This window comes from Erpetoichthys calabaricus, chromosome 1 (genome assembly GCF_900747795.2).
Source record: "Erpetoichthys calabaricus chromosome 1, fErpCal1.3, whole genome shotgun sequence".
NCBI lineage: Eukaryota > Metazoa > Chordata > Cladistia > Polypteriformes > Polypteridae > Erpetoichthys > Erpetoichthys calabaricus.
The window spans coordinates 84,791,857-84,805,916 of record NC_041394.2 but is presented as its reverse complement, the minus strand read 5'-3'; the positions used below and the strand labels follow the sequence as shown (position 1 = coordinate 84,805,916).

The window sequence follows — 14,060 nt, the reverse complement described above, 5'->3', positions numbered from 1 at the left end:
GATTTTAGACAATGCATGGATGAATACTGATTGTTGTGTAACCTTACAAGAATAAAAAAAAATGAAAAGCGCTCCAAAGCACTTCACTTGAGCAGTATGTAACAGCCTTACATTTGAAGCACACATGAGCAATGAGAATCACTCAGGGCCACATAAGTGAGTCAGAAAATTAAAATCTGTCAGCTTGCTGTTTCTCTTTAATTACTAGGGCACGTTGGCTGCTAATCAAAATAAAAAGCTTGTAGTATTATTCCATAAAGATGAAGGAGATGCATCATTAATAATTTATTGTGGAGTGGGCTAGTTAAGACGTTTTTAAATAAATTAATTAATATTTCCAAAAATAATTATTTAATAATGAATTTATCTGTTTTGAAGCTTAAAATAGACCTCCAAAGAAGTATCAGCAGAAAGTCAACCCACACAAGATAGAAATATGGTTGTCAGGAGTTGATCAAATGGATTTTTATAGTGTCTTTCATGTCAGGTACTTCTAATAATAATGATACAGTTGATCAGCAATATGAACAGGTGCTTAAATTCTTATTACAGTGAAGATGTAATTCAGACCTCAATCTTCAAAGCCTGAATACTAAAAGGCCTACACACTCTGAAAAGGTCTCAGGCCTAAAAATCACAAAAATGACCTGAAAAGGTAAAACCCAAAAAGAGAGGGGGAACCACCCAAAATACACAAATACACAAAACCTTTGAATTACATTTACTTTAATGCATTAAATAAAGAAAATTTTAAAAGATTTAATTGAATCAAAAAAGTCCCTATTTAACAAATACAAATGATAAAAGTCTCCAAAACTAAAGATTAGATTATCAAAGAATGCAAAATCAAACTAAATGCTAAATAAACAAAACAAAATGTAATCCAAATAATTACCAAAAAAATGTAACACAGAAAATGCTACACTTAAAGAGTGAACTGGATAAGGAGAAAAGCACTAAAAAGAGAGCCCTCATAAAACAAGCAAAGAGTAGCAAGCTAAAGTTTCAGCTAAGACCTGAGGTAATCAGCAGGAATACACAAAGCTCTTCAACTTACAGAATTAATGATGAAAGGGACTGGAATAAAAGTACCAACAATGCAAAGACCTAACCAACAAAATAACAAGGGAGCAGGGAAAAACTGCAAAATTTGTTAAAAAAATGAAAAAAAAATGTAAATAATAATAATAAACCATTGACACGGTCGTAACAGGTGGCATTCCAGTTGATTCTCTCTAAAACCTTTGCTCCCACTTACAATGTCTTCTTTTCCAAAAACACCTAGTAATCTAAGTGGGTGTCTGTATTCCTGGATTCCTATCTGACCTACATGCTTTTACTTTTTCTTAACATTTTTGTGGTAAATTTTTATTTTCCATTTCTGTTTCTTACTAAAGGAGCAGGTTTATCAGTCCACCAGCTGTCTATTCTAGGCTGGACTATCATAAAATGTATCCCATAATACACATTGCACTGCAGCTGTATCCACATAGTGCTTACCTGTAATTCTTTTTTGCCACTGAAAATTTTGTTTTTCTGGACAGATCTACTATTAATAACAGCTCACCTAATGAAGCATGATTTATGCCTTGCATTGTAGAATTTCATGAGATACTATAATCTTTCTATTTTTATTCCTCTTCCTCTTATTTTCTCATGTCCATGATGAAAAAAATGTACCAGAAAACATTTGTTTGCACGTCACTTATACAATTCTGTAGCTCCTTGAAAATATTCTTACACATCCAGAAATAGGCAGGCTTCTGTCTGAAGAATCCACAAGTATCTTATCCACCTTTTAACTGATTAAGGCAGATTTCAGTAACGATGCACATCAAAAAGATAGAATAGCAGAAACTCAACAGTAGTGTTTAATTTCCAATGAGCTGACTGACAAGGTTTTGAAATTAGTTTTTAAGTGTTTTATTTTCTTTTGGATTCTCGTTTGTGACAGAATCCTAAGGTATACTAAGTAATGCATTTGTTGCAGCTGATTTACATGAAAATATATGAGCCCTTTTACTGCCAGCTTTCTATCTCTTCAGTCTAATTGTGTGCCTCCTAACTGCATACTTTTGGTGCCTGGGTGAAGTCTCACATCTGTTCCTTTAACATTAGCTTCCTCTTAATTGCATATGCCACCTATTAAAAAATTGTGGGAATTGGGAATTTTTATAGAAATACATTTAATATTGATATCAGGTAAAGAATATGTGTGCATTGCACAGGTAGACATGGTGGTGTTCACAATGATTGCAGATTCTTTTATTGCATTTGTAACTGGCGGGGCAGATGTCTTTTATCATTAGGAGTAATTTATGTTTTCAAATGAGAAACCTGCATTGAGTCATGCTAACACTAAGTTATTGTAGTCTTGGCTGGTGTTGGTTTATAATGTTTTTTCCTTTTATTCTTCTAGCTGGAACTACCTACATTTTTGGGCGGGGTGGAGCCCTTATTACATACACATGGCCTCCCAATGATCGGCCGAGCACACGGGCAGACCGACTAGCTGTTGGCTTTAGCACTGAGCTTAAAGATGCCATTCTAGTCCGGGTGGAAAGTGCAAGCGGCCTAGAAGACTACCTGCAGCTTCACATAGTAAGTTGGAATTTGTCTATTTTTGGCATTTCATATGTGGTACTTTTATAATCTTTTGTCTTATTTTTTGCTATGCCCTTTGCATATCTTTTCAGTGTTTTTACAAAGACTGAACTTCAAAAAAAACAAGTACTCTAATTAAAAAAGGTAGCTTGAAACTCCAGTCCCTCCAGGAAACAATATCCCAATCCAGACTTTTGCCTGTTGTACCGTGAAATAAGGACAACTAGGAATCGAGTCAAATGTATAGTCAGCATGGGGATTTCAGAAAGCAGTCATGATGTCAAGTCCACCTATCCAGAGCAGTTTTTTGGGTTACCAAGAAAATAAGCAGATTGTGTTCTCACTCTTAGAGTTTAGTCTGATGCTCATTGTTCTGAGGAGACTCAACACAACCCTGCCTATTCTCCTCTTTGATAAATTGCTGTATGTATGTGTGGTGTAGCAGCCATTGTGGCTTACTAACTGTCTGGCTCCAAGCAAACTGCTTCTTTAACTTTTAATAATGTTCATAGTTTAAGGTGATATATTATACAGAAATTACCTTTTACCCTTGGAAATTAATTTCTTTCAAATGAATAGCAGTCGAATATTTTTTACTCTCTTTTTATTAACAATCATGCTTTAATTCCAGCTTGTTACTGGAATTATTATTATTAACATGCACGTTCTGTGCCATTTTCTGTGTAATTTTGCATCTTACCTACTGCTGATATATTGCACTCTGAGTCTATTGTGAAGGGTGCTATATAATTATGAATCGATTAAAACATGCTGTTTTCTATAAAATCATAGTACAAAAATGTTTTACATGTTAGTATGTGTTCTGTTCATTAAGCCTAAATCTAGATACGTGGATCCCCTGGAGATTCTAAAACAGTGATAGAATTTGTAGACTCTCAGACAGTGGCTGTGTAACAAAGTGGTTCTCAAACTGTGGGGCAGGCCCCCCTAGGGAGGTGCGAAGATGTGGAAAAAAAGAAAACAAGAATCGAAAATATGAAAAATACATTTATTGAAACCAAAACAAATTAACTTAAACTACATTCTGATACTAGAAAAATAAATACAGAGTTAGATAAATGTCGATAAAAGTTAAGTAGGTATAATAAAATATGCATCTATGATATATCATTAATTAAAAAAGAACAAATTGGTATTAGTGGGCTTCTTTCAAAAAAACGTTAGGGGGCACGATTAAAACTGTTATGAAAACTTGGGTCGCAAATACTTACAGGTTGAGAAACACTGGTGTAACATAAGATGGATTAATCAATTTTTATTATCTATATCTATATAGTGAATTTTGAATATTGTGAATTTCCCCTTGGGATTAATACAGTATCTATCTATCTATCTATCTATCTATCTATCTATCTATCTATCTATCTATCTATCTATCTATACTGTATATATATATATATATATATATATATATATACACACAGTGGATTCAGAAACAATTCAGCCCTTTGCTTTCTGCAGACATTATTGTGATGTATCTTTAATCTTAAATGGAATGATTTGGCATTTTTGCCCATCAGTCTGCACTAAGTACCTCATAATGACAAACTGTGTACATATTTTCTGAAAGGTATGCAAATTTAATGAGAATCATTTATATAAATATTCAGACCCTTTGCTGGAGCACTCCAAACTGTGGTCAGGTGCAACCCGTTTGCTTGTTTCCAGCGCTTGATTGGAGTCCGCATTTGGGACACAATGCATGTCAGGACAACAAGCAAGCCATGGCGTCCGAGGAGCTCCCTGTAGACATAAGCAGTAAAATTCTGGTGATGCATAGATCAGGGCAAGGGTATTATAAACCATTTGTAAAGTTTTGTATGTTCTCAGGGGCACAGTAGAGTCCATAATTATGAAATGGAAGGAATTTAAGCCACCAGGACTCAAACTGAGTAACTGGGAAAGAAGGACAATGTTTAAGGAGGTGACTAAAAAGCCAATGGTCACTCTAACAGAGCTTCTGAAGTCCTCTGCTGAGATGAGAGAATGCGTCTGAAGGACGACCATCTCAGTAGCATTCCATCAAGCGTTTATGGCAGAGTGGCTAACTCCCAGTCGGAGTTTACCAAACAACATTTAAAGTGCTCTGACCCCATGACAAAAAAGATTCTCAGGTCTGATGAGACAAAAACTTAACTCTTTTGGGCAGAACACAAAGCACTAGGCCATCAACTGAATAATGCCTTCATTAGAGTGAATGCTATGAGGTGCTTCTTAGTGGCAGGGACAGGCAGACTGGTCAGAATGAATGGAAGGATGACTGCAGCCAAATACAGAGAGATCTGCTCCAGAGTGTATGGGATCTCAGAGTGAGGCAACGGTTCACCTTTTAGCATGACAATGACCTAAGCCATACAGCCAAGACAACACTAGAGTGTCTTCAGGACAAGTCTTTGACTGGCCTTGAGTGGCCCAGCTAAAGCTCCATAGAGCATGGGTGGAGAGAACTGACAATGACAGTTTACAGACTCTTCTCATTCTATGTAATGGACCTTAAGACAAACAGCCCTAATCCAGGTGTGCAAAGCTGGTAGAGACTTAGCCAAAAAGACCTAAAGCTGTAATTGCTGCCAATGGGGCATCTATAAAGTACTGAATTGAAAGGTTGAATATTTAAATGAATTAGAGATTTCTGTTTTTGATTGTTTTTAATAAATTTGCAAACCTTTCTGAAAACATTTTCACTTTTCCATAATGGGGGTATCGGGTGATGATTGATAAGCACCAATGGCAATGTACAATGAGAAATTTCATTAAATACCAAAAAACAGCTTGGTTATGTTTAGAAAGTTTAAACAAATAATAGTTTTCCCCTGCGGTGGGTTGGCACCCTGCCCAGGTTTGGTTCCTGCCTTGTGCCCTGTGTTGGCTGGGATTGGCTCCAGCAGACCCCCGTGACCCTGTATTCGGATTCAGCGGGTTGGAAAATGGATGGATGGATGGATAGTTTTCCCTAATAGATTATATTTTTTTAGTTCAACAAGTGATGACAGTTTTGCTAAAGTAGCATTTTAGGAAGGCTGGAGTGACATGTGCTTCAAGTGGAGTAACACAGTCCTACGTGATTAGCAGGCAAGCTTTGAATAAGCTTGAAGTGGTGCAGCAGCCACATGAGACAAACTAATGTATGGTAAGACCTTCCATGCAAGATGATAAAGGGTTTGTTCACTCTCTTATCCTCCAGCCAGGCACATTCCCTGGACAGGGCAACTGTTGTAGCCCAGGGTCTAGTGCTGAATCCAAATGTCTGTTTAGACTAGTAAGAAAAATGCTTCATAGCAAACCCCTGGCTTTGGATTTTTTCTTCAATTCCTGAATTTGTTTCTTGGTTTGTGTTTTTGCTTATCACCCACTTGTCATTTGCTTTAAGCTGCGACAGCCTCAAAATGGTTTAATTTTTTCAATGGGGCAGCTCCATTCATCCAATTCAAACTCAACAGCCACTTGGATATCAAATAGTGATCAATAGCTCTGCCAGATGCTACTTTAGTATTGTGAAAGTCAGGTTGAATTTGAATTTATCTGATTGTAAGCTCTTTTGATTCAAAGTGTTGGGAATTTAGACGTTGCTGTAAGACAATGCCTAATGACTGAGTGTCTTTCTTTTAATATATTTAGCGGATTGGGAAAGGGGCTTCATTCTCATTAATCAATTCATATTCCAATTCAGATTAGCTAATTGATGCTACCACACTGTGCCTTTGGTGGGGACAGCTGTTCAGACAGGTGGGAAACTTTCTCAAGTCACTAGGTGTAATAAATAATGAGTATAATAGCAGGAAGGGGTTTTCTCAACAGCCTTCCTTATTTTAGGGATTTTCCTTTTTCTACCTTTTTAAAATCTTGTGGCATTTAGATATATAGGCTGTAAGAAATTGTTAAAAACAGCTGTTAATACATAGGCCTGATATACAGCTTTTTAAAAAACAAGCCAAAATACAAACACACTGTACAGTCTCCCAAGAGCACTGAGCTCCTGCTGTTACTTAACATGTATTGGATTAATTTTCTACTTAGGCCACAAAATAGTGTTTTTAATGATTTTTTCCTTGGCTGTTCAGGAAAACGATATATTACAGAAAACACACAGGAAAAAGAAACAAATGTCATTTGCTGTAATAATACACAATTACTTTCCAATCATCACCCTAGGAAGGGAATTGCATTTCAACTCTGAAGACTTTGACTTTGATAGAATTCATGTGCGTAGATAGTGACTGAAGTGCGGTCTTTTGTCGAAATTAGCGTCTGTTGGTATCCCAGCATTCCAGACCCTCCTCTCCTCTAGTGTCTTCTGTAACTTTCATCCACCAGTACTGTAGGTGATTCTTTATTCATGATTTTTTGACTAACTAACTTCAGGCATTCCTTTATGTTACAATAAGCATGAAACATCTGAAAGGATTTGTGTGGTGCAATGCTTTCTGCAACTAAAATAACTTAAAAAAAGCATTTCATTTTAATAATAATTCGTTGCATATATATAGCGCTTTTGTCACTACTCAAATTGCTCAGCAATTGCAGGTTAAGGGCCTTGCTCAAGGGCCCAACAGAGCAGAGTCCCTGTTGGCATTTACGGGATTCGAACCGGCAACCTTCCGATTGCCAGTGCAGATCTCTAGCCTCAGAGCTACCACTCCGCCTCAACAAAACTAAATAGTGAGTAAAGACTAAAAAGTAAACCATCAGCTAGCTAGAAGGAATGTTTTTGAACAGAGACACACAGCAAAGAATTGCCCATACTGTGCAGGAGTACTTGAAGCGTGGCACAAACAGTAACAAGAACAAGTTTGTAATTGGTGTACGTGGTGGTTATGTCTGTGGATGTCAAATAAACCCCAGCAAATTTAAAAACATTTAAACTGCATTTACAAAGATTTCTATAAAGAGGCTGAGGACTGGCATGCTGGAGAAACACAAACCTACTTAAGAAGGTAAGATGACAAGCTATACTGGTCAAAATCAGTCAATCGAAAACAAAAAAAAAAGAAAAAGTGTACTGGTATAGCTATTTATTAAACCAGGAATGCTTAGTAAGTTGTCCGAATTACCTTCTGTTATATGGTAGTGTAAAGGACAAAGTGAAAATGGTTAGCGCTGCCAGAGTAAGTAGCCTGCTCCTTGAACAGATGGACACTGCTACAAAGTGAATAACACTCATTCCATAAAATGTTCAGAAAATATCAATATGTTGACAGCTGGAGCAAAAGTATCCTGTTAGAGTCTTTTATGGGTATATCTGAATGTTTCTACAATAACTTTGGTACGTGGACACAGTGTTCATTTCTTAATCTCCTTTGGATAGACATTTTTATGCCAAAATAAAAACTAAAATGAAATGGATTTTCTCAAAATAAAAATGGTTAAGTAATAATTAAAAAATCCAACACAAATATTTTTTATTTCTGTTTTTAACTGTTATTTACTTTCCAGTTTAGTTTTCTGAACTTTTGACTAATTTTAAAAATGTAACTAAAATGACCTTGCTGCTAACGTAGTCGTTTCTTGTACGCTGTTCATTGGCTCAAAGAACCACTGTGTTAGCCTCGTGAAGTGATTGTGTATTAGGAAAGGAGTGACTGCAATTCCAAGAAGATTTTGTGGTGGTTGATTACACTGCTGCCTTCCAGCTATTTTGAAACACCTACAGAGCTCAGCTTCCTTATGGCTGGTGCCATGAGATCAGGTGAAAATTGCATCCTGGTCAGTAGGGAATACTGAAGTGGGATTTGAACTGTGTCTTGATCCAAGGTTTAAGGACAAGATTTAAGGGTATAAGGATAAATCTGATCTGGCTTTACAGAGCTGATAGGTTTTTCAGCCTATCCTTCCAGTATATGACAGATGTTTCTACTAAACATTTCGCAGCATTCCTCGCTACCGATTGTCAAGTTGATGTCATAACCATTGTAGATCGAGTCATGAAAATGAAAAACTCAGCACCGCAATCCTTTTCTTGTCATATAATCTTCTCTGTTGTTCTTGGGTGGGCTGATGCTAGTTGCCATGTCACCACTACTAGTGGTCTTTAACATCCTATTGCAATACAATGTTCCCCACCCACATCTGAGATATAGGTTCTGGCCCCTACTCTTTGAAAGGTGGTCCTCTGAATCCTTGGACCCACTAAAGGACTCCTCTGGTCACAATAATGAAATGTGTCGGGAAATGTTTAAAACAGTTCAGCCATGCAAGACTTAGATTATCAGGCGGGCAGAGTGTTAGAGAGGCATATAAAGGCAAAGCAATCAGTAATTCCTTTGATTTGACATGCTTTCTTTTTTAATGGAGCTGAGAGATGAACATTTGGGAGTAGCTGGAGGCACTGACCCGATTTTTTTTTTAATCCAACTATAAAGCTATAACTGCACATGATTTCTTTTCTCTTTCAGTGTCTTTCCATAGAGTTTACTGCCTCTGTCACTAAACCACCTCCCTCTTTACCTATGAGACACTATCACTGCTGGGTTAGCTTGCAGGACAAAGCTGAACCAGTTTTTTTTTTAGGCTGAGCTGATGCAACACCCATAGAGCCACTGATATACCTTCAATTACATTAATTACATAGGGGATAGTCACAATGTTGCCTGCATCTGCTAGACCAAAGTTGCTTGTATAATTGTAAGCATTTCCGTGTTTTTCTTTGTAGGAAGCTATTTAACATAAAGATCAATTGATTGCTGTCTGATCTGCAACCTTCTTATGTAGATAAGGACCACTTGAATGTGGTTGGCTTAACTGCATCAAAATATTGAGCAACTGTCTTGTCAATGGTTGATATTGTCTTTGCTTTCCTTCCCCCCCTGCAGCAGTGTTAGTATTAGGGGGTTCCCATCTCATTTCTTTTCCATTGACTTTAGTAATAATGTTTGCTCACATGAAAGCCAGCCCTTCTCACTGCATGCAGTTTGTGAATAGCTGCAGTGCATTAGCTGTCATCTGAGTCCATACCTCTAGATTCTTCAACTCCTGTCTTTCATCTTTCAGGTTTAGCCTATGGAACAATATACATAAATCCTGTCTAAAGTGATATCGCCAATGTGTTCAACACTTATGCACCTATATCCTTGCCCAGAGTTTAATTCATATGGTGCATCAGAATGCGCTTCAGCATACTCTTATGTAGTATATTGACTCCTCCACTGCTAAGAGTCTTTTCTTAGGGACAGATTAGCCATTTTCCGTTGAGTTTTCCTCACTGTAAAGAGACCCCCCTCTCAGGCCCACCAGTAGGTAGTTCTATATCTTGGACATTCCTTGTACAGGGACCCCATCATCCTTCCCACCCATTCCCTTTCTGCACTCTCCTCTGTGAATGATTTATGTGGATTGCAGACCTCTTTTGTGATTTACGCAGACAAGATCAAAAAGGCGTTATTCATTATTTGCGAGTAGCTGTACATGCTTACAGAGAAAATATTCAACAGCTCCTGCTGTCTGCCTGCATGAAGCAGGCAATAAATATGTGATAATAGAGAACAAAGATTTGTGATCTATCAAAGCAACGTGGATGATAGTTTAATAAACCATTCAGCAGCATTAGTAACTCAATAAAGCACCCCCAGTAATAATCAAATGTTAGCTTGTGATGCTGATTCTTATTTTCCAGCTTCTATTAATTTAGAGAAGCTGCCAGCTATTGACTAACAAATAGGATCTGTTTCTGATAAAAAGTTTCTGAGTGCATACTAATATCAGTATCGCAGACGAGATATGTTTCTTTCTTACATGCACAATCAGATTAGTTCTGCCGAAACACAATTAAGTGGTGGCATAATTTAAACAGCTCCCACATGTGAGCTGCAATACCGCTTTCAGGTTGTACATGAATATATGAATATAATAACATATGAAAATCATCTCCTTCTCCTCCTTGTCTATCTATCTATCTATCTATCTATCTATCTATCTATCTATCTATCTATCTATCTTGCACACTACACACTGTAAGTCAGCTTTATGCCTAAGAAATGGCTTCCCTCAATTCTGTATTCATTATATAGAGTGTCATCGCATCTATAGCTATATAAATATATTGCATTTTCCAGTGCTAGTTTTCACTTTCACAAATTCATCTACTGTATTGCTTGTATAAAAATGAATCTCCAGCAGAAATTGATTAATGTGCTCATATCAAAGGCCGTCTTGTCGTTAATGAGACTGAGCTCGGAGGACTGGATGCTTCTGTATTCAGTGCCATTCCCTATTGATTAAACTGAGACCTGGATAATAATTAATTTCCAGAGGCTGGCTGCACCTTGCAAAAAAAAGATGTACCACCTGGCCACTCAGTGCAACAGAGAATTGTGGCTTATTTCCCTTTAATAATGATGTTGTTTCTTATTTTTAAATTATTTCACTGAGCAATTTCTTATTTTATGTTTATATCTTGTGCTCTCTGAATTTCCATCAGGTTTCTTAGATCATTAATGAGTGTGCATTGATCAATGTTAAGTTCAGTCGTGTGGCAGAAATACAACCGTTCTTTGTCCATCCATCTTTCCATTTATCCATTCCTTACATTACACTAGATCTCTTAAATAAAATGGCACATGGACTAGGATCAGAAGTAAAGAGTGCAAGGCATAAACATGTATCCAATGGGGCACTTTTTGATTCACACATTAGCTTTATGGCTAACGTTCAAGGCAGAGCCAATCTACTGATGCAAGATTAAGCAAATAATCATGCTTTAAGAGTGGAAGAGAATTTTTATTATGATGTACAGTAATTCCCATACTATATTAGCAAAAATTATACATGCTGTGACCATAAGGGGTACTCTTGTGCAGACCCTAAAGCCAGAATAGCCAAGGAGGGCCATGTGAAATGACAGTGGGTTGTTTTATTTGGACCAAAAATAAGCATGCACAAGAGAAGATCAACATACGGAGTGACCATAGCACAAGAAAACCAAATAAAATAATGGGCCTGTCTACAAACTGTAGTGTTCCTGTCTAGGCCTAAGAGGGGCCTGATTCACTTGTCCACAAATATAACACTCAATCCTCTCTCTCCTCCTTCCTCATCCACTTTGGCTTCTATTCCTCTCTGCCAGAAGAGCCCTTGCCTCTCCTACTCCTCTCCCAGCTCCAAGCTTATCTGGCCTTCACTCCAGTGAAGAAGTACTTCTGGTTCAAACAAAGAGTTGCTTCAGGGGCTGGCCTTGGCCTTGTAAAACTCCTGGGACTGCACTCCCAGTGATTCCCTTGGAGGTCCCAGGCAACCCTGCAAACTCTTTGGCCTTTTTCCTCTAAAAATACTATTTTTGTACTCTTTTTAAGGAGCCTGATTAAAAATAAAATATGTAATGGCATCCTTCTGCTGCCATATGTTGTCCTAGGAGATGAACAGCACCCCATTCTGCCTCCCTCAGTATCCATCTATCACCAATCCATTATTTCCCTAACCCATAAATGTCAGTCTCTCGGCTGGGGCACTGGCCAGAATATTATAATTTAAGTCCTGACTTTGTCTTGATTCACAATGTCTAAACATTTTTGTAGCCCTTTGTTGCAAGCACCATTAAATTGTGCATTAAAATTCAATTTAAAAAATTATAACTCAAGATAAAAATGCTATCTATTTTTGAGAAAAGAAAGGTCGTTAGTCAATGTAAATTTGAAAATGATTTCTGCATAGGAACATAAAATATCTGTTTTATTGTTATTACTCTGCACATTTACAGTGCCAGCTGAGAGTCTCACACAGTTCTTGTCATGAAAGGCATTATATAAAACAGATAATTATATATCCCTGTGATATTTTATACTGATTGAAGTTGTTATGCTTTAACCCTTGCAACGCTTGCTGTGGGCTCCATGTTTCCTTTTATTTAATTAACTTTACATACTAAAATATCCAGAAATGTGCTTTGAAAATAGGTTTCTCCATGTTTGTTGCAGTCCCTCTCAGAATGATATGGTTTAGCGTAAGATGGCTCTAAAACAGTCACTTAGCTCCTTGCCTTCATAGCGCCTCCAATGAAGAGCCAAATGTATAAATACACAGCTAACGGCCCTTTTGCTTAATGCAAGATGCGGCTTCAAGGAGGTCTCTCTAGGCTTTTGGTGGCTGATATCTCGGCTGATGAATTTTAATACCCTAATAGCATGATGTGGCCTTTCTTGGCACACGCTGACCTCTGGATTCAATTCACACTTTGGAGACATCAAAACCAAGATTACATTGTGGGGGCGAAAGCGGTAATTCATCACAGTCAGATGGCACATTACTCAGGCGTTGAGATGGGGATTATCTGTGCACGCCACCTCATTACTTCAAAGCTGCATGCCAACCATTTCCAGTGATAGCAATGAAGATGTAGTAGTGACAAAGAATATCAATGCAGTCATCTCCCGTCAACAGACTATGACAGCTAACAGTGTTGCTACGTGTTCGCCGTTCCAGGATGTAAAAAGTAATTTCTGAGCATATACCAATGATGTGGAGTCCTGTGAATGCAATGAAAATTTTATAAATGCTCCTAGGCTGCAGTGTTCTGTGAAAAATGCCTCATTTTTCAAAATAAAAGGGCTTTAACATTCATATCTGACTGTGCATCAGTTAATAATTAGCCCGTCTTTTTTTTTTTTTAACGTTCATTGTGAAATATTAACTGAGGTGGGATATGCCATAATTGTTTTGTATTGTTCCTCAATTCTTTTGGCTTGAAAGAAGGTCAAATTGTTGAGTAATTTTTTTTTGTTTTTTTTTTCATTTTCTCATATGCAATTAATCTGTGCATTCAAATGTGGAGTTAGTAAAGACTATAATAAATGGCACACACTGAGTGACTTGCAAGAGAAATGGTAGAAAAGGTATAAAGCCACAGTATGTGCAACAGGAAAGCATGTGTACAGTGCAGTAAGGAATCTTTCATGCTGCAGTGAATATGTTTTAATAGAATCTATGCTACACACATATTCACATAAATGATTAATAATATCTTCATCAAACTGCACTGTTGTTCAGATCCAGGCTGGCTGGATACCATCATAAACTCCCCACCCACCCATCATTTAATTTCTCTTTTTATACTGTCTGAAAGTGTGCCTTCTGAAAGTAAGAGAAGACCCTTTAGTCATCAGATACTAACTTAAAACTCATCAGTTACGAAGATGAGAAAATTCCCATTGTTGATAATCAGAACTGGAAAAACCGAAGACAACTCTCAAATGTACTAAAATATTTTTAAGTTTGAAAAAATTGCCAGAGAATTCTATCGTTAGAGCTAAACAATATGTATACACTTTGACATCAAGTCTGATAATTAGCTTTTAATTAATTCAATTAAATTTTCATTTTACTCTTATTAAGTGCACATCCATTTAGGAGCCCAGAGTGCTATACAATAATTACAAATAAAGTATGAAAAATAAACACAAAAATATAATGATGGAAAAAAAAAACCCAGAGAAACATGATATTATACT

At 37.1% G+C, this 14,060-nt stretch overlaps 1 protein-coding gene across 3 annotated transcripts in view; it reads left to right on the top strand.

Moving 5' to 3' along the window:
* The window catches only part of LOC114652793 (neurexin-2-like), a 1,491,103-nt gene that overhangs the window by 1,131,923 nt on the left and 345,120 nt on the right, over positions 1–14,060 (top strand). For all 3 annotated transcript variants that reach the window (XM_051920100.1, XM_028803111.2, XM_051920099.1), the window contains exon 14: positions 2,420–2,601. In XM_051920100.1, the coding sequence (XP_051776060.1) occupies positions 2,420–2,601 (182 nt within the window). The remainder of the gene's footprint in view (positions 1–2,419; positions 2,602–14,060) is intronic.